We start from the raw sequence: 21,223 nt of genomic DNA, 5'->3' as shown, positions 1-21,223 counted from the left end.
CTAAGATGGTGGAATTTCAAGATGTTAGAAGCAATTATATTTTGTTTTGTTGGCTTCTGAGAAGTAGCTCATTTTTTTTTGAAAAAACCGAAATGAGCATGTTCCCTGTAAATTTCTTGCACATGACCTTAAGCTTTTACCCAGAAGGATTGTATTAGTGGATATGTGTCTGTGCCGTGCCATGCCATGTCGTGTCCGTATCCCACATCTGTGTCCGTGCTTCTAAGGGAGGAATGCACAAGACGGACGTCAAACATCGCTTACAGTATTACAAATGGCCTTTGCACTCCAGTGAATGATAAATCTGCTCCTGCATGCACTCAGTGATGTATAAAATATTGAAGGGTTATCTTGTTCCCATGGCTTCAAATTCAAGGATGTCTTTATTGGACCGTAGCATTTCTCGCTTCTCTCACATTAACATCAAGGCAAAATTGACTGCATTCTGATTTTCTTCCCATGTTGGCTAGTCTTCAATTCCATTTTCCAGCAATTTTAGATCTTCCAAATTTTATATATATTTTTATTTTATCTTCCGATTGTAATTTCAGATATCATGCGCAAGAACACCAGAAAAAATCCACCACCAAATCATCATAGAAATTCTGAGACATTTAATTTATGGTAAAGAATTAACTGCAAATTTATTCTATTTCCATTTGTAGGGGCATCGGATTCAAAGGGACAAGGGGGTTTCTTAATTCAAGTTATTTGTTTTTAAAATCAGAATGTTGCTCTTACTTTTCGAGCATGTGCAATGTGCAATGTACTAGGTACTGTTTGGATATCCACAATAAAATAAAGTCACTATCCACCAACTTTTTAGGTATAGCGACTCTAGAAGTAATTGCTATGTTTCTATTTTTTTTAAAAGTGATTTTGGCTCTCCACATCTAGCCAAAAGCACTTTACTTTTTGTCTTTATCTTATGTAAAATTATCAAATTACCTTTTATTTTTGTCCATTTTAAAGGGTAATTTGATAATTTTAAATAGGAAAAAGATAAAAAATAAAGTGTCAATGGCTAAGAGTAAAGTGTCAAAATCAATTTCTATATTTTCCATGTTCTCTTCCGTCCCCTTCATCTATCTCACGTAAGGCTGCAAATGAGTCAAGCCGAGCCAAACTTGGTTATATTCGAGCTCGACTCATTTACTAAACGAGCAAAAAATTCGAGTTCGAGCTCGGCTCGAGTGTAAATGAGCCAAGTTTGATTCATTTGCTAATTGAGCATCTATAAAGTAGTTGAGCCTATTTTTTTTAGCCGAACCAACCTTTCAAGTGTTAAACTCATCGTTTTACTAGATGAGTCCAAAACTCGAGCTCGGCTCTATTACTAAACGGGTTTAACCGAGCCCTAACAAATTGAGCTTTGCAAACAGCTCGGTTAATTTGTAGCCCCTACTCTCAAGTAAAACTAATTGTACTAAAAACTATTAAGGCAAAGAAAAGAAGGACAAAACAAATTTTGTTTTTTTGTTTTTCATGAAGTGGTTAGAAACTTAAAATATGTAGTACATAACTTTCTTGAAATGTTCAAACAAGGATTGACAGAGATATGAAATATTAATCAAAGTTTACTTGCACATGATTGCTCGTTGAAGTCCATCTTTAATTTTGGTATAAAATTACACTTGCAAAAAGTGCCGTTAACAAAAAAAAAAAGGGTTGCAAAATTAATTCCGTAATTTATAGGGTAAACTATAGTTAATCCCCTCTAGCTAAGCTTTGCGTGCACTTTGCTCCCTCTAACTTTTTTTTTTGGCACTCAACCCCCTCTAACTAACTGAAATTCAAACAGTCATAATTTCAAATGGTCATAACTTCTTCGTCCAAAATCGAAAACATGCAAATTATATATCGATTTCGAGGTCTTAAAGTCAGCTTTCTAATGACACCAAAATCACATCACGATTCAAAGCACACAGAAAGTTATAATCAAAAGAGTAAGGGCTGGTAGACAGAAAGACCGTATTGATCATAACTTTCTGTGTGCTTTGAATCGTGATGTGATTTTGGTGTCATTATAAAGCTGACTTCAAGACCTCGAAATCGATATATAATTTGCATGTTTTCGATTTCGGACAAAGAAGTTATGACTGTTTGAAGTTATAACCGTTTGAATTTCAGTTAGTTAGAGGGGGTTGAGTGCCAAAAAAAAAGTTATAGGGGGAAAAGTGCATGCGAGGCTTAGTTAGAGGGGGTTAACTATAGTTTACCCTAATTTATATACGTTTGATTTCCCTCTCTTTGGCTCGTCTGTCCCCCTTCTCTTTGTACCTTGTTGACCCAAGAACAGAAAGATAACACAGAGAACAAAATCCCACCTCCAGAAATTACTTACCACCAAACCGAAGCCGAAAATCCAGGTTCTACTAAAGCTTTTTCCATATTATGATGCATATGTGTATATCGAATCAATGCCTATTTGTCTGGATTTAGCTGTGTTTGTCTACTCTAGAAGAGTCTACTGATTCTCCTGATGTTGTTGCCAATCGAAAGGGATGCATCTCTGACTTTGGAACCCTGCATTATTCTCTTCTTTTGCTAATTTTTGTATAATTTGAGTCAATGGATGAACCTGTGGAAGGATGCCAATATTCTAGGTCAGTTAATTTGTTCGGCTTTGACCAAATATTGGTTCCTTCTCCATCTGATCACAACTTATTAAATGGACTCGAATTCAGTGACCTAATTCCAAATCTTCCTCGTCAGACTAATTTAGCTCCATCTACCGGCAAGCTGTCGGACGAGAACAATGTAAACGAAGCTGTACTCAATTACATAACCGAGATGCTTATGGAAGATGAAGATGATGACTGGGAAAACCGGCCCGGTTTGATTCAGGACAGCTTGGCTCTCCAAGCTGCCGAGAAATCCTTTTACGATGTCCTTCATAACCCACAGATTATATGTGAGGACGCCGAGAGCCCGGATGATGATTTCACTAGGCCCAGCAGTAGTCTAAGTTTTGATAGTTGTGTGTCTGTTGACAAAATTGTTGATTCCAACTCGATTGGTGATCGAAATAAGCTTGGATTTTCTCGTGTTGATCGCGACTCGGACTACGTTATTCAGTCTGATTGGATATCGTTTGGTTCTTCTAGTGTTTTTCATGGGACAGTGGACTCTCTTGTTAGTTCGTTTCAGGTTTTAGATCCGTCTAAGGTGAGCCAAGCCAACTCCCAGTTTACACTCATATTCTCAAAGGAAGAACATGAGATTTACATCTTAGAGCAAAATGAAAAGACACTGGCCGAGGCTGAGAAGAATTCTGGGGAACACTTAGTGTCTCGATTGAGGGGAACGAAAAACCACTACGATGAGGATGGTGATTATTGGGAAGTGGGCCGGAGTAACAAGCAGTTGGCCAGTTATGATAGAGACTCCAATGAGCAATCCGGGATGTATGAGGTGTTGCTTTGTCCTGCATTGAATCCTCATCTGCACAAGGAGGAGTCTTCAGCCAGTATCGTTTATGAAGCCTCACGCAATGGATTGGGTGGGAAGTTGCAGAAGAATGTGCAGTCAAAAGGACCAAGAGGAGGAAAGGCACGATGTAAGAAACAAGGCAAGAGAAGGGAAGTGGTTGATCTGATGACTCTCTTAACTCAATGTGCACAAGCTGTGGCGAGAATTGATAGCACAACTGCTAATGAACTGCTGAAGCAGATCCGCCAACACTCTTCTCCTAATGGCAATGGTACTGAAAGAACAGCCCATTACTTAGCAGATGCCCTTGAGGCGCGCCTCGCTGGCACCGGGAGAGCATTGGATTCATCGCTTTTGACCAAGAGGCCAACAGCTGCTGAATCCCTAACAGCTTACGTGGCATTTGTTAAAGCAAGCCCTTTCGGAAAGATGTTGAATTTCTTCGCAAACAAGATGATTTGGAAACTTACTGAGAAAGCAACACGGCTTCACATAATTGATTTTGGAATCGAACATGGCTTTCAATGGCCGGGCCTTTTTCAGCATCTCTCTCTGAGACCCGGTGGGCCTCCTACTGTTCGTCTTACTGGAATAGACTTTCCCCTGCCTGGTTTTCGGCCTGCAGAAAGGGTTGAGGAGACTGGACGTCGTTTGGCCTATTATTGTGAGAGATTTAATGTCCCATTTGAGTTCAATGGTGTGGCAAAGAAATGGGATACTATTAGACTTGATGATCTCAAGCTTCAGAGAGATGAGGTGCTTGTTGTCAATTGTGTGAACCGCTTGAGGTACGTGTCTGATGAGACAGTAGATGGGGACAGCCCAAGGGATGCAGTTCTGAAATTAATCAAGAGGATTTATCCGGCTTTGTTCATCCATGGCATTGTTAATGGGTCATACAGTGCCCCCTTTTTCGTCACACGTTTTCGAGAGGTTCTTTTCCAATCATATTCAGCATTTGATATGTTTGATGCTATTTTACCGCGTGATGATCAGGGTAGGATGCTATTTGAAAGAGATGTCATTGGGAGGGGTGCAATGAGTGTTGTCTCTTGTGAGGGTACTGAAAGGATAATAAGGCCAGAGACATTTAGGCAGTGGTCAATTCGGAATACAAAGGCTGGGCTCAAGCAACTCCCACTGGACCATGAGATAGTTAAGGATGTGAGGGCTAAAGTCAAGTTGGGTTACCATGAGGATTTTTTGGTGGACGAGGACATCAACTGGATGCTGCAGGGATGGAAGGGGCGAATCTTAAATGCCATCTCCTGTTGGAAACCTGCTCAATAAATGAAATTTAGCGTTATTGACTGCTTAGAATGGGTAAATATTGTTCTCTGGCAATTTAGGAATTTGTGACCTCGACAGTGGTACCACTTCTTCTGCAATCAATTATCTCTCTGATTTTCTGTCCATTATTTCGACATTTGATCTACTTTGTTGCTATAATTGCATTGCATTGTCTTGTGTTTGTTTTATCTTTCTTGTTGATAGGCTAACTTGGTTAATTGGTTCCCAAGAAAGTGATAGTACAAGGTACACTAATTTTTGGTGGTTCTAACTTGGCAATCTATCTGGAAACCTTCAATCATCTCTTTTGGTCCATCTGCTTTGTGTATATGGTTTGTCAAATGTTGCTTGGTTGAGCATTGTACTTTGACTATCATATGGATGGATTTCCAGATGTTGCTAGCGCAAAGAGTTATGTCTGCTAGCATTCTATCTTAAGATGATTAGGTGAAGAAAATATAGGACTTCCGTGTTTTTTTTCCTGCTGCACGTGGAGCTATATTCTTAGTTTGTGTAGAAATTGAGGCACTGAGGTTTAGTTTGGTATACTGTTTCATTGGAAATAACCCAGACGGATTGAATACAACTTCAAGAGGAGCTGGTTTCTTTTTGGAAGAACGCCCTTTTTTAGCGATTTTCTTTTGTACTTTTAAATCTGCTTGCTCAATTTACCCAAAAATAAATAAATCTGCGAGCTCTTAGATTTTACATGTTTTTCTGTTGGACAGTGGGAAACTTTATTTGATATTTGATTGATTTTGTTAGAGCTGGTTTTTTATGTTTCTTCTTGCTTGTCAATCTTTCGGGAACATATTACTATCAGCCTAAAGTTTTGTTCTTGTCACCAGTTAGTCTCTAAGTTGTTTTTTATTTTGTGGCCATTAGTTACTGACAGGCAACTTGTACGTGTTCTCTTCAATATTGTTAGTTTCTTGCTATGTTGCACCGACACCTCTAGAGGTCGAGGTATCGCCGTGTTTGACACGGGGACACGGCTAGATACGTGTCCGACACGCCATGGGGACACGCCTCATGGATTGAGTACTACTGCCAAGACTCGAGATGAAGAGAGTTTTTGTCTCCGAGTTTTAAGTAGAAGGCGGGATTGGGGAGGAATTTGATGGCTAGAGTATCCCCTTTTCTGTTGTTGATTAGGTCTCTACTGAGACTCGGATAAATTAAAACTCGTCCAAGTGAACAAGCCCTATATATTTTCCATTTCCGATCTGTGTTTTCACCTTTCACAATTCAATGGAAGGCAGGTTCGTCCTCACAAAAAAAGGGCAGTAAGGTTTTGCACTCAATGTTACTTATTCTTAGCACTTCATTGTTGCTGATTCTGTCTGAATGTTTTTATCCTTCAGGCCACTGATGTAGAGCTATGTCTCAACACATTTGGTGGTCGAAATCCCCTCAGGTCAAAATCCTTAGTTTAAGCATCTTAAAAAAGGAAAACTGGAGAATGTAAATGCTTTCATGTATTATGTATAGGAGTGATTGTAATTTGTAAAGCAAGGGGTGAAGGCAGTTGAATGATGAGAGATCAAGAGCTTTCTTCTTACCGTATTCTATTCTTCTGGGAAGAAAAATTTGAGGGAAGATGGAAAAATGGATACTTTCAAACGGGAAATAAATTAGTAGTGGAATATTCTATTGAAGGAGAATTAAAGCAATTCTTATATTTATTTATCAAGATTTGACCAATTGAAATACAAAAAATAAACAGATGTAAGACAAAGAAATGTCTGACGACGATGGCGATTTCACTTTCTCTACGTACCAATTTCTTGGGTGTTGAAGTTTTTAATTTGTTTTACTTCTAGTTAATTCACTTAAACCAGTTCAAAATGTGGTGTCCTTTTTTGTTTTGTACTTCAATCCTAGTAGCTTCACAACGAAGAGAAAATGACCCTTTTAGTATATACTCCCGTGAGTATTTATGGGAACAGTAATGCTTCGTACACATTCACCGACCACGTGTACAGATTTGATCACATCCTTCTTACACACACGTGGATCCCACATATGGACCTACATGGTGGGGCCCACGTGTATGTATGTGAGAAGGGTGTGATCGGATCTGGAAGTGGTAGATGGATGTGTATGCAAGAGGAGTTTGATTGGATTTGTGATCGGTTGGGCCCAAAACGCTATTGAGATGCACAACGGAACAGATGCGTAGCATTTTAGTAGGGACAACGGTATGAATATATTGCTGGTACAAGATCGACAACTTATTAGTTTCTCTAACTAAAAGTTTTTAGGATTAGGTGTATTCCAGAATGCAAACTAAATAATTATTTTTTAAGAAGGTAATTTTAAGTTAAAAAATAATGGGCTTACTGAAATCTAAAAATATGCAATATGAATCTTGTTTGAAAGATCTTTTGAACGATGCAAAAAAAAAATTCGAAAAATTATTTTTCATTTACATTATTTTTTAGTTTGAAAATGTGAAATAAGTACTTATTTTTTAAGAATGTGTTCTGGAACTAACCCTAAATGTAGAATTCCTTCTTGTTTCTCTTTTAGTTTTTCAGGTGTTTTGTCCTTATTCAAAAAATTTGCATTTATTAGTTTTACGCCAAACTTTTGTGATTGTCGATAAGAGGAATCGAAAAAGTAATTTTTTTTTACTTTTACCCAAGTAGTTGGAAAATAATATTCTCACTCCCCTTTTTATATCTACAAATTTTTTTTGTCTTTTAGCAAATAAAAAATAAAAAATACACTTTCAACACTAAAAAGGAATGTGGATATCAAAAAGGGCAGTGTGAAAATCACTCCCCAAATATTTTTGAAAATATCCAAGATGAAGTCCGAAAAGTTGGATATTTCCAAAAATATTTGGGTAAAAATCATATTTTTTTTACTTTTTCGATTCGACGAGACGAATTAATAATCCACCAAACTTTGACGCAAGACTAACAAACACAACAAAATTTGAACGATACCTAAGTACAATAATAAAGGAAAAGCTACACCACAGACTTACGTATGAAAAATTTATCCAATTCTCTGGTCACTACCACATGATGCCTCATGCCCTCCACCACCATACAATTATCTAGGGCCAAGACCAAGTATGTGATTGTGTGGTGGAGTAGGAACACGGGGGCACCGAATAATCTCTCCTTACATACATATACTCCTACACTTGGGAAAAAAATAAAAAAACCCTACTCCGTAGCGAAGGCAGTAAAGCTAATATATATATTCAGAGAGATACTGTACCAGACTTTTTGTTTCTTTTTTTCCCTTAGGATGCCATTAGCTTCTTTAATTTAAGACTCGTCAAATAAACATAATGCAGATACGATGATTCCACGAAGATGCGTCTCACATGGCTCCTTGTAGAGCAAGTTTTTGTGGTGTCCAAATGCAACCTCGTTAGTACTGCTTTAGGTAGATATAATATAAAAGACCATTTGTTAATTTGGAATGACAAGAGATTTCCATATTTTATTCATCGAGATATTCAACTAAATCCTTGGGACGTACTCTACGGAAGTAAATGCGGGAATGGGTCCAACGATGTACTAATTTCTTCGTGACCAGTTTTTCGAGCTCATTTCAATGATCGAAATTTTATATTTTTTGGCATCGCGTAAAAATTTATACTGATTGGGATTTTCGAATAATATGATTTCAGAACATATTCATCTTTTAAAAAATGATTGGTATAGTACTGGGTGATGTATTGTGCATGAGAGAATAATATATCTCGTAAAACAGAAAATAAGTACTTAAAAATACTAATAACCTTAGCGGAACGGGGCCATATCTATGATGTTACGATTATATATGGAGCCCTTCTACAATCACACACAAACACACACCCAAATACACACCTATACACACAAGTGTGAGGGTGTGTATTTGGGTGTGTAAAGTGGGTGTGGTTATAGAATTATTGTTATATATGTATTTACATTTGATCAAAATGATTTTTTTTACATTATTATTTTCTCGAATAATTTTAAAAGTAAATTATTTTGATCGAAGGAGGATCCTCTCAGTCCATGAACATGAATTGGACCGTCGAGTTTTTCTGTTTGTGGGTTCTTCTCAGGCTCACTTTGATGATCTAGACCGTTTATATTTTATAGCTCGTCGTGAACACTTGTCACACCAAAAATCAGATTAATCGGATACCATTTTATATGATTCCGGAATGCATTTGTCTCCCGATGAACGGGTTAAATGAATCCCGATTCAGTGTTGTAATCTTGTTATGTTCTAAGACAAATACGTACCGAAATCATTTCAAACGGTACTGATCATGCAACCTGATTTTTGGCATCCTTTTTGTTCCCAACGAGCTATGAAATGTGAACGGTTTGGATAATCAAAGTGAGCCCAACAAACGGGCAAGGACGGTCCAGATCATTTCATGGCCGGGAGAGGAGCTCACCCAAAAAGGCCTACAAAAGATCCACATTCTAATCCTATGCCCAATAAAGAAAGAAATACTCTTACCAGCTACCAGCGACCAAAGACAATAATGGGTCCATCCCAGGTTAAACGAACCTGGTCCATTTTGTTGCCCATTAGTAGTAAAAAATAGATTAATCTGTTCAATTCCATTTCAACTGCTACCCCATGTTCGGGTCTGAAAGTAGTGGAGGAGAGAAGATTTCTCGGCCAAATCTTTCTATATATTAGTATATTGCATGGGGACTTTTAGTGAGAAGTGTGACACCCCGGCACTGTGAGTTCTAGGTAGTGGTCGACCGGTCTGAGGGCGATTGGGCCATCTGCGAGGCTGTCTGATTGGTGACTAGATAGGTCAATCGGGGCTGGTCCCACGCTTGGTGAAGTATAAGTTATGTGCTATAAATAATACTCCCTCCGTCCCTTTTTTGTGTCCAGTATACCATTTTGGGCTGTCCCTTAATAAGTGTCCATTTTGTAAAGTTCGGGGGGTAAAAGTTGGTGTATTGTCTATTTTGTCTCTAAAAGTAGATTTTATTTTGAAAAGTTAGTGAGTAAAAGTGTAATGATGATGGGTAAGTAAGAAAAGTGGAGGAAAAAGTTGATGTGAAAGGTGTAATGATTATGTCTTTTTAATAAGTTAAAGTTACGAAGCAGGACACTTAAAAAGGGACGGAGGGAGTAGATTGTAATCCTACTTTGTACAAGGCCTTTTAAAGCCGTGAGAGCTTAGGAGCCCATTAGAACTTCACCATTAAACGTAACTTGCCTTGAAGTAATCTATAGATGGGTCATGGGTGACCTCACCGGGAAGTTTGACGGTATTTGGTGTTCAAAGCGGACAATATTGTACAGAGCGGGATGCATACGATGTGATTCTTCCAGCTTCCTCCATTCACCTCTACGAGCGGATCGGTGGGTTTCCGACATCGCGCGCAGCTGTTAAATTTTATGGCTTTTTATTTTGTTGCTTTTTCCTTTTCTTCCTTTTCTTCTTTGGACTTTTCGGGTCCTTTTTTGTATTATCTGTTGTGTTTTAAGCCTATGGACCATGCAATTTATACCTCATTTTATCAATATAAGTTGCGTTTCCTGCATAAAAGAATTAAAAAAAGAAGAAGAAGAAGAAGAAAACAGGGTAAACTTGTTTGAGAATAAATTCTCTCCGCCAGGGTTGGAAAACCCCAGTTTTCCTCCAAACCAATAAAATGCTGCCACATCATCAAATTGTACCAGAAAATGGAAGACTCATGTGCTTGGTGGTTCGGTCCTCTAACTTGGGTTAAAACCTACAGTCACAGTACTCCTCCCTCCTACTAGTACTACTCCTGCAAGCCAAAAACTTATCAATCAAAAAGTTTAATTTTTTATTTTTTACAAGAACCGATCAAAAAGTTTGAGTAATAACCTATAGGCTCATAACCTATTTTTCCAACAGTCAGAAATATTCGGGTCAGTTTATACTTGCTTTGACTATTTCTCTTTTTAGACTGATCAAAGACAGGTCATCCATTCCGAAATTAGAGACAACTAATTAAACACATAAAAAAACACCCAAAATTTTAATCTAATAGTTCAGAATAAAAAAAATTATGATCCAAACTGTTCAATGTGTGCAAAATGTGATTTTAGGAGTACACGCGAGAAATTAGTAAAAAATATGACCGAAAATTGCTTGTTTTGAGCAATTTTGAATTGAACCGTTGATCAAATCTAAGCTAAAAATTGCTCAGATCAAGTCATTTCCGGTCTTTTTTTTGCTGATACCCTTAAAATCACGTTCTGATCACATTGAGCGGTTCGGATCATTAAAATTTGATCGGAAACTATGAGAAATTTTTTTAGATGTCTAATTAGTTGTCCCCGGAACCACCCCGCATATATTAATTTGAGTTGGTGAGAAGATACTTATTTTTTTAATCATTTTATTCTGTAATGTCATAATTAATTTTTATCTTTAGGCTCTCATAACTAAAGTATCTGCTATTTATTTATTTATTTATTTTGGTCAAACGAAAATACTCATAAATTAAGCTAGAGCAGATACTTTATTATGACTTATGAGAGCCCTATAGACAAAAAACAATTATGACCTTTTAGGAAAAAATGATCAAAAAATAAGATTTTTGCATCGGTTCAAACGGATTGAAAATTGGAATACTTAATTTTTAACTATATTTTTAAATATATAAATAGTCTAAAAATTTTAATTGCTCCAATGTTCAATCTATTTGAACCGATACGAAGATCTTATTTTTCTGCTCATTTTATCTTAAGGGTCATAATTAATAGTTGTCTCTAGGATTTTCATAATCAAGTATCTGCTTTATATACATCGTATCAATATAGTATATAACATGAATAATTTTTTTTTAAATCCTGTAGTTCTGACGTGGATGACCTGTTTTTGATTGACTTGGGAGAGAAATAATAGAGGAGCACGTAAACTAACACGAACACCTCTGTTCACTGAAAAAAAAGGGTTATCAGGTTGTAGGTTAACAGATCTCCTAGGTTAAATACTTAAACTTTTTGATCGGTTCTTGTTAAAAAACAAAAGAAAAGAAAACTTTTTCCTTGGTTTTGGTTTTAGCTTGCAAGAGTAGTACTAGTAGGAGGAGTAGTACTGATAAAGGTTTAAAGTTGGAGGACTAAACCATCAAGCCGTGCTTCTTCCATTTCCTGGCACAATTTGATGAAGTGGCAGCATATTATTGGTTTGGAGGAAAACTAGGGTTTTTCAACCCCGGCGGAGAGAATTTATTCTCAACTTGTTTACGTTTGTTTTAGTGGTTGAACCGCTTGAAATGACCCTTGAAATACGTTGAACTTGTGCGGTTGACAAGTACTCCATAAATTGAAATGTGCAAAATAATTGCAATTCAACCCCACCTGCATTTTGACGTGGGAGACTTCGATAGGTTACCTTTACTCGCAGACTGTTGAAAAGGAAAGGATAATGTGAACTTCATCCAAAGTACAAAGAATATGCCTATCATCGACAAAAAAAAAAAAAAAGAAGAGTACCAAAGAATATTCTATTCCATCCACAGGACCACAGGAATCGTGATTGCATTGCTTTTCTCTTTTATCAGAGACAAATCTCCTCTTCAACGGGCATGATTCTCGTGCTTTGCATGAGGCCGGACCTAGTTACAGAGACAAATTTGATTGTAATCATGCTGTCGATGATTGTCAATTTAATCCTGTTTTTCTTACCTATAATCCACACACCGCGAAGAGTGCTGCTATGTGTACATAGAAATGTACATACCATGTATATATGAGTATTTTCGTCCTCACAAATTTAAAAAAAATTCTTATCGATATTGGGTTGAGCTGATTTTTTTACAAGACGCTCCATAAACAATATATTTTAGAAATAATGGACAGTTCAAATCATCTTTTTTGGATCTTAGGTGGGTCCCACAAAACTCATATGTACATAGTGCGTACATTTCATATGTACCCATAACTTTATTGCATCGTGAAAGGGTGTGATCCTCGTCAAATTTGGATCTTTCAAAGAAAAAAATGTCGATAATTTTAGTTATTCAAATATCAAAATTTGGTTATTGGTTCAGAGTTTGCTAAGTTTTACTATGAGTTATATTTTTGACCAACATTGCTAATTTTAGACTTTTAATTTTGGTTATGCCATTGGGGACACTAAACAAAGCAAAAAAACTGGGCCCTCAATCATAATTAAGTTCTATCTTTATATGTACGTATATAAAATTATTTTAATATTATTTTTGTCACCACTGAACTACTCCCTCCGTCCCAGTTTGTTTGTCTAACACTTCCTCTCTTGCCATTTTTCAAATCAATCAAAAAATCATCTTCCTTGTATAATTTGTTGAATTTTTTCACACCGTATTAAAGATCTCAATTAGTACTTTAATTTGGTGCGAAAAAATTCAAAAAATTATACACGAAAGTAGTTGATTTTTTGATTTAAAAAATGGCACTACTTTTCGTAATATTGGACTCTCAATATGGAATGGAAGGAGTATTGGGAATCCAACTTATTTAGGGAGCATAATAACTACACCTAAAAATAGTCTACTTTCCAATATTTGCCCTTCAACTTTTATGAAAAGTTACTTTTTTTTTCAAAAAAGTAAAAGCAAAAAGAGAATTTTACCATTTTAAAATTGAACAAATAAATTGAGACGGGAGAGTACATTTCTAGAGCCGCCCCCTGCATCAGAGTAAAATTCATATCAAGACTCTCATCATGAACAACACTAAATACTCCATAAGGTTGTGATCTGGAGATAGAGAATCCTCTCAGTTTGGTTATCCTATTGTTTTATGCAATTGTGTGTCATCATTTTTCCAATGAGGAATTAATGTAATCATTATTAGTATTTTCAATTACTACAATATGCATCGTGTCTGTTTCATCCGTTCAAGACTCACCCTTTAAAATCAACTTCATTTTTTTTAATTATCCCAGCAGAACTAAAGCTGATCATTGGCGCCATGCCGCCATTCTATCTCGATCATCGTTCACAGCGAACGGAGAGACACCATGAAGTTTCTAAGGTTCTAAAACGATACTATTAAATACAGTAAGTACATTAAATAAAACAAGAAGTTTAAAATTTATAGTGCTAGTACCAAACCAAATTAATCCTCGTGTCCCCAAGTCATTAGTTGTCGTGTGCATTGCTTATACAGCTTGTCAACATCTTAATTATACGCCAAGGAAAAAATGCTAAAAAACATCGAGCTTAGTTGGTAGGAGTATTTTGTGCGTAGATTTCCATTTGTTTAATTTTGGCTGTTGTTGCAAGTTACTACTCCCTTAATAAATGTCCAAAATGTCCAACGTTGTCCTTTCAAAATAAATAAATTCTACACCAATCGTCTAAAGGGGCGGACTAATGGCTGCAAGCCGGTCCCCGGTTTCCGCACACCTCCCAATTATCTCCTTATTTCTATTGCATCTTAGAGCATCTCCAACCCTTGACATCAAATTGGAGATGTCAATTTTTTTTGAAGGCTGATGTGGCATTTTGGCATTTTCAATTTGACGTCAAAACCTCATTTCCAACTCTTATGTCAAATTCTATTTATTTGACAACAAATTATCCCTCTCCAACCCTTATGTCAAAATACAAATAGTCATTTTTTTGAAATTTGGCATGGAGGAAGGAGGTTGTCAAAGTTGGCATGAGAAAGCTTGCCTTCAAATCCACGTAAGAATTGGCATCAAAGAACGCTGTTGGATTGGATTGAATTTTGGTGTCAAATTTTACCGTTAACATGTCCACGTAGGATTTGACATCTCTCATTAGAGATGCTCTTAGGTTTTGTTTGTCAAATTAATGAAAAAATATCCTCTTAAAATTGTATTATTGGTATATAAGGACGGTATTTTGTTGTTAAAATAATTCCCCGCAACAAGAATTCTGCGGCCACCATAATTTTCATTAAAAAAAAGATCTACCACTTAAAGTGTCAAAATTCAAACCAATGAAAGAGAGGTGACCGGTCAAGCAGATAAAGGTTTTTTCTTTTTTCTAGTTGGGCGTTACGTTTTTGCCTTTTTGGTGTGGACCTTTTGTTTTGTTTTGGTTTGGTTTTCAACTCCACCGGTGGCTCCCGGTTAGCCCGGTCAAAAACGACCCTTCATCATACCAGCGGCCGGACCTCATTTCTCCTGCCTTTGACCTTCACGCTCGTGTTCGCATTTTATCACCTCGTTTTCACTAATAAAAAAATTGTCAAACAAAAACGGTTGATACTACAGTAACTTTACTCACAAACCTATCAATAATTTATTCACTATCTAAAACACCTAATAATTTTTCAACTGTAAATAAAAAATTATAAATTTTTCATGACGTGAAACACCCCTCAAGTATGATTGAAATTTGCCCAAGGAAAACTGGAGTACCTAGCAAGCTAGCACTGTGGAATAGTGATGTAAGTATGATAAAGAAGTGTGAATACACATTTTTTATTGAGTTTCTTCTGTTTTGTTTTTCAAAAGGCATTTGAATTTCTTGTGTACTTTACAACTTTAAAAAGGTGCAGACTATACCTGGAGTAATACTTAAATTCGTAAAGAAATCTTGGAGTAATAATTAGGCCATCCACAGTGGTATAATCAAATGTCAATTGTTTTTAAAGTTAATAATGTTGGTGCAAAAAATTACTCACAATGGTATAATCAAACTTAGCAACATCCTTAGAAATAATCAAATTTTGGGCTTTGGATAATCAAAACTAACGTTTTTCAAAAATCAAAATTTGTGGATCCTACATCACATAAGTTAACTAGTTCCAAAATTTGTATACATACGTGTTTTAACTAGTATTTTCTTCTTCCCTTCTTAACTCACTCTTTTTTTTTTTGGTTAAAAAAATAAAATTAAAGAATAAAAATTTTATGTAGCCAAGCTTTTTCGCTACTCTATATCTTTTTCACTTCGCCAACAAACTATTTCTCTTTCTTTTCCTCCAAAAGTGAAACTCATATCTCTCGATCATCTACAATTCAATCCATCGTCACCGGATTAAGGTGTTTCACTTTTCTTTCCTGTTTCTACCACTCACCCCCGAAAAAAAAAAGGAAAAAATCATAATAGGAGAGAAGAAAGTCACTGATTTTTTTTTCAAAATTAAGAGAGGGAATCGATATATTTTAACTCATAAAAAACGTAAATTGAGGGAAGTGAATGACGGGAAACAGGGGGGAGAGAGAATGAAATTGTAGTGGACCCCATATTTTGATTATGGACTAGAAATGACTATAGTGAAGCTTAACATTGCAACCTCTTAAGTGAATAATTAAAAGCTGATGTGTCAACTTTTAATTCTCCTTTTTTGATTATACCACTGTGGATGACCTTACTCCACTATTTTTTATTTTTTTTAAACACGATAAAAATACACTGATGAATAATAAAAGTACAGTGTGCTATCGCTGTTATAATAGTTAGACGTGCTAGCAACGAGCAAAGGCCCCACAAGGCCTAGCAGTTGAAATGGAATTGAATGGATTATACGTCTATTCTAATATATTCTAGTAATATATAAACGGAGTGCAAAAGTTGGTGTCTTTTTTTTTTTTAAGCCCTCTCACAAAAGTAATTTCCAACAATGTCCTAATCAAAATCCAAATTTTACATCCAAATTTACCGTAACATGATTCATCTTAGGGTGAAACAGTAAAATCACCCAAATTCAATTACCCCGCCCAAACAAAAAAAAAAAAGACTACAAACCCTCACCCCAAAATATTTTCGCTTGCACAAGAACATGGACCAGGTTCTTTGAATCTGGGATGGAGTATTTATTTCTGTATTTTAATGGGCATAGGATTAGAACGTGGGCCTTTTCCTTAGAAAAAAAGTATTAAACTTTAAGGTAATCAAATAAAACTTCCAGTCCATAATAATTTGCTCTTAGGTGAACTTATTTTATTTCTTTATTTTGCCGTGTCATGTTCAATTTGTTGCACTTAACACCCAGTACTTTGTGGACTTAGGAACATTGTTAAAATTATCTGTCTAATTTGACACATTTAAGAATTTGACGGAAATCTACTCATCTTCTATCTTGAATTCTCATAATCGTCGAATCTAACATATATACACCCAAATGAATTTGAATTATTTATATTTTTTGAACTTTTGCTAATTTTAGAATCAACTTTTTAAAATTATTCATCCATCTTGACTAGGTGAATTGAAAAAGTAAAAAAATAACCTATATTTTTGCTTATTTTATCCCTTCTGAGCTTGTTTTTTAAGTTCAGTCCCTTATAAGTTTTTATATTTCTCACATAAAAAGGCATTCAAAAATTAAATACTCTGATTAGTTCTAAAATCTCAATATTAACATACTCCTATATTTTTGCAGAGAGAAATTTATTTAACAAGTTCTTTACAGCAACAACTAATCATGATCGTCCAAAAGTGTTCCTAAAAAGTTTTAATATTAACATATGAACCGTTCAAAAGTGCTACGATAGGCTCCATAAACAACTATTTATAGCTCCATCGTTAAAAAGATGTTCTCATTTTTGTAACACGAGCTTTAGCTCAAGACCTGTCTGCGACGGACCACCGGCAGGAGTGGGTGAAACTGACCGGTCGTTGCAGTAGCCGGTGGGTTTCTGATGGCCACGGATAGATGATGAAGAATCTTCAACTGAGGTAGCTTCCAGGAAGGGTTTCACACCCATATAAACAAATGTGAAAACAAGGCTCCTGTTCACACCTTATATAACAAAGCCGGAAGTCCACTGGATTTCATACCTATCCTTATGATTTCGGCTTCTCTGTCAAGGTACTCTGCCACTTTGTTCCTCCTCCCTCTTCGTTAATTTCTTGTCTCAGTTCAATCCCTACTAGTTTTGTACAATTCCACTCATTTCACCACTACCCAGTTCCTCTAAATTCCTTCATCGGTTAATTTTCCAGTTCCTAGGAGATTATTCTAGTGATTTGACCAGAACCCAGTTTGTCTTTCACTTTCTATGTTTTAATTTTTTAGTTCCTAGAAGCTTATCCCATGGATTCGACAGTACCCAGTTTGCGTAAACCCTAAACGCTTTTAACCCTTTTGTTCATTTGTTGGTATTTGATTTTTTCCCAGTTTTCTAGCAAGCTAATCGTACTGATTTTGCCGTTACCCATTTTGTCTACAGTTTTTGATTTTGTCAATTAGGTTCTTATTATTACTGTGTGGAAACACAAGTAACCGGTTTGCCAAAACCCTAAGCGCTAATTAACTCTTTGCCCATTTGTTGCTAATCGATTTTGAGTTTGACCCACCACCATTTATCTACCTGGGAACAAAGGGGAGCTCTTCTGTTTCTTGAAAATTCATTTTAGTTAAAAATTTATGGATTTCCTTGTCCAAGGGCATGAATATTTGGGTCCAATGAACGGGTGCAAATTGGACCGCAAGTTGATTCCATGCTTTCCAAAACAAGCTCTTGCGAATGGATTCAAATCGAGTTATCCGATTTCAGATCCCCAAGAGTATGGTAACCTGTCCAACGGTTGGAACCCTAGTGATACGGATCAGTCTTCGGGCCCGAGCGCGGGTTTGGATACTCCAGATGATGCCGTCCTCAAGTACATAAGCCAGATGCTTATGGAAGAGGAGGATTTGGAGCATAAGCCTTGCATGAAACAGGATTGCTTGGCTCTCCAAGCTGCTGAGAAACCATTCTATGATGTCCTCGGCCAAGAATACCCCCCTTCTCTTGAAAATCAACGCCCTTTTGATCGAAATGCCGATAGCCCAATTGACAGCTTCACTAGATCTTCCGGAAGTTACAGTAGTAACAGTTTGGCTGCTGCCAACAACTTCATTGAGTCCAATTGGTTTCGTGATCAATACAAATTCCAATCCTCTTTTACCCCGTCTTCTCATGTTGATCACGACTTTGATTCATTTTTGCACTCATTTGGCTCATCAAACAACTTTTCAGATGCTGTATTTAGGCCATTAGTGGATTCTCTTGTTAGTCCACCTCATGTTGGGGTTTCTCTTGTTACTGAGAGCCAAATTTTCTCCCAATTCGGAAGCAGAGATCTGAAGTTTAGCCGAAGTTTGGAATATAAAGATAGTAATGCTGATGCGGAGCTAAATGAGAGGGACCATTCACCAACTGGATCGAGGGGAAAGAAGAATCATGACCGAGAGGATAGTGGTGATGCGGAAGGTGAGCGTAGTAACAAGCAGTTGGCAAGTTATTCGGACGAGTCTGATGCGGAATTGGAAATGTTTGATAAGGTGTTGCTTTGTCCTGCTTTGAATCCTCATTTGCACGACTCTGCAGAATGTCCCTTCAAGCATCATGACTCCCCGTTATGCCCTGAGGATGGTGCCTTGAAAAATGGCACGTCGAAAAGATCGCATGGAGGAAGGCCACGCGGTAAGAAACAAAGCGACCAAAAGGAAATGGTGGATTTGAGGACTCTCCTAACTCAATGTGCACAAGCTGTTTCCAGCAACAATTCCAGAACTGCTAATGAACTGCTTCACCGGATTAGGCAACACTCTTCTCCTCACGGTGATGGTGTCGAAAGATTGGCCCATTTCTTTGCAAATGCTCTTGAGACACGTTTGGCTGGTGCTGGGACCGCATTATACACAGCTTTTCCTTCTGCAGGAATATCTGCGGCTGATGTCTTGAAAGGCTACCAAGTATATATTAAAGCTTGCCCTTTCAAGTTGCTTTCAAATTACTTTGCGAATAAATCTATTGGGAAATTATCGGAGAAAGCAACGAGGCTTCATATAATCGATTTTGGTATACTATACGGCTTCCAGTGGCCCTGCCTTATCCAGCGTCTATCTGTCAGACCTGGAGGGCCCCCTAAGCTTCGCATCACCGGAATAGAACTTCCCCAACCGGGTTTCCGTCCGGCGGAAAGGGTTGAGGAGACAGGTCGTCGGTTGGAAAAGTATTGCACGAGATTTGGAGTCCCATTTGAGTACCACGCCATAGCAAAGAAATTGGAAACCATCCAACTTGAGGATCTAAAGGTTGACAAAGATGAAGTTCTTGTTGTGAATTGCTTGTTCCGGTTAAGAAATGTTCCTGATGACACGGTAGTGGTGAGCAGTCCGCGAGACAAGGTTCTAAACCTAATCAAGAGGCTTAATCCAGATTTATTTGTGCACGGTGTTCTAAACGGGACACATAATGCTCCCTTTTTTGTCACGCGTTTCAAGGAGGCGCTCTTCCACTTCTCTGCACTGTTTGATATGTTCGACGCCACTGTGCCGCGCGATGATCAATATCGGATGATGTATGAGAAGGAGTTGCTTGGGAGGGATGCGATGAACGTGATAGCGTGTGAGGGTACCAAGAGGGTTGATAGGCCCGAAACATACAAGCAGTGGCAAGCTAGGAATGTGAGGGCAGGGTTTCGGCAGCTTCCGCTTGACCGGGAGATTATGGAGGATGTGAGGGGTTATGTAGGGAGGGCTCATAATAAGGATTTTGTTGTGGATGAGGATAGCAACTGGATGCTGCAGGGTTGGAAGGGGAGGATTATCTATGCTACATCCTGTTGGAAGCCTACTAAGGAGTTCTAGTAGTGTAGTTGTATTTCTTAGAATCAATGGTATTGTTGTAAAATTGTTTTTTGAATTTCTTTCGGGTATTCTTTGTGATTTTCTTGTTGCACAGAGGCTAGAGTGGTTATCTTTCCTTCCGTCTTCGGTTGTAAATGCCGATATCCCACATGGCTTCATACCTGCCAGATTGTAGCTTTTCTTCCATTTATGTAATTTTTTTTCTTAAAGCATTGTGAGAACTTTTCTTCGATGGAATTATTGTGTTGTGATTCAGTTGTCTCTGTTAGCTATAGTTTGTGGATCCTTGTATCAATGATTTATCGGTCCAGATTAATTTGATGTGAGAGGAGACTCTGGTTGCAACCTCTTTATTCAAGCAGATGAAACCTATGTGGTGAATTCATATGCTACATTTGAGTTTCTTGGTTTATTTCTCGTGCTTTTTGAGCATACGTATGTCTCGTGGAAATGGAAAAATGATGATTTTCATTTTCAGTTTCCATCGTTAGGGAGTGGGGAAACAGGTGATTAGTTCAGAACCCTGTTTCCCCAAGTTATCTGTATTTCTTGTCGAAAGCTTAGCATTCAGAAGGTCCAATTCTGTTCTTAAGTACTGCGAAAGCATATGCTAACTACCATGAACTACTCACATGGGGAATTCGTATGCTTCAACATAACGGTTGCAGTTTACTGGCAATTTCGCACGACATAAATACTTATGAATTTATGAAGTTTGATGTGTGTCAATTGAAGATTTACAAATTGATGATTTTGAGAATCCATGTGGCTGCAGTTCGCCGAAAGTGATGCTTCTGTGGGTTTTATTTTTTCATTCCTTTTTTTGTTGCTTAGAAAGTGCAAGAACTTCATTCATGGAAATAGAGAAAATTACAGGACGTAGAAGAAAGAAAGCTACAGAAACAGGGAATTTAACAAACAAAGATTAATGAAGATTAACTAGCACGGGAAATCTACCACCTGGAAGAATCAGTGAGCACCTGCAAAAACA

The 21,223-nt window shown here is 37.3% G+C and overlaps 1 protein-coding gene across 1 annotated transcript; it reads left to right on the top strand.

Moving 5' to 3' along the window:
* Window positions 1-2,262: 2,262 nt before the first annotated feature.
* LOC131313847 (uncharacterized) lies at window positions 2,263-20,487 on the top strand. Its single transcript, XM_058342348.1, has 8 exons — window positions 2,263-4,713; window positions 5,608-5,688; window positions 6,087-6,139; window positions 6,672-6,857; window positions 8,036-8,127; window positions 12,252-12,410; window positions 17,216-17,282; window positions 18,027-20,487. The coding sequence occupies exons 1-8, from the start codon at window positions 2,572-2,574 to the stop codon at window positions 20,230-20,232; spliced, it is 4,986 nt and encodes a 1,661-aa protein (XP_058198331.1). The 5' UTR covers window positions 2,263-2,571; the 3' UTR covers window positions 20,233-20,487.
* Window positions 20,488-21,223: the final 736 nt, after the last annotated feature.

The sequence above is a fragment of the Rhododendron vialii genome, chromosome 13a, assembly GCF_030253575.1.
Source record: "Rhododendron vialii isolate Sample 1 chromosome 13a, ASM3025357v1".
NCBI classification, from domain to species: Eukaryota; Viridiplantae; Streptophyta; class Magnoliopsida; order Ericales; family Ericaceae; genus Rhododendron; species Rhododendron vialii.
Note: the sequence above shows the minus strand (reverse complement) of the source record. Positions and strands in the feature narration are given on the sequence as shown.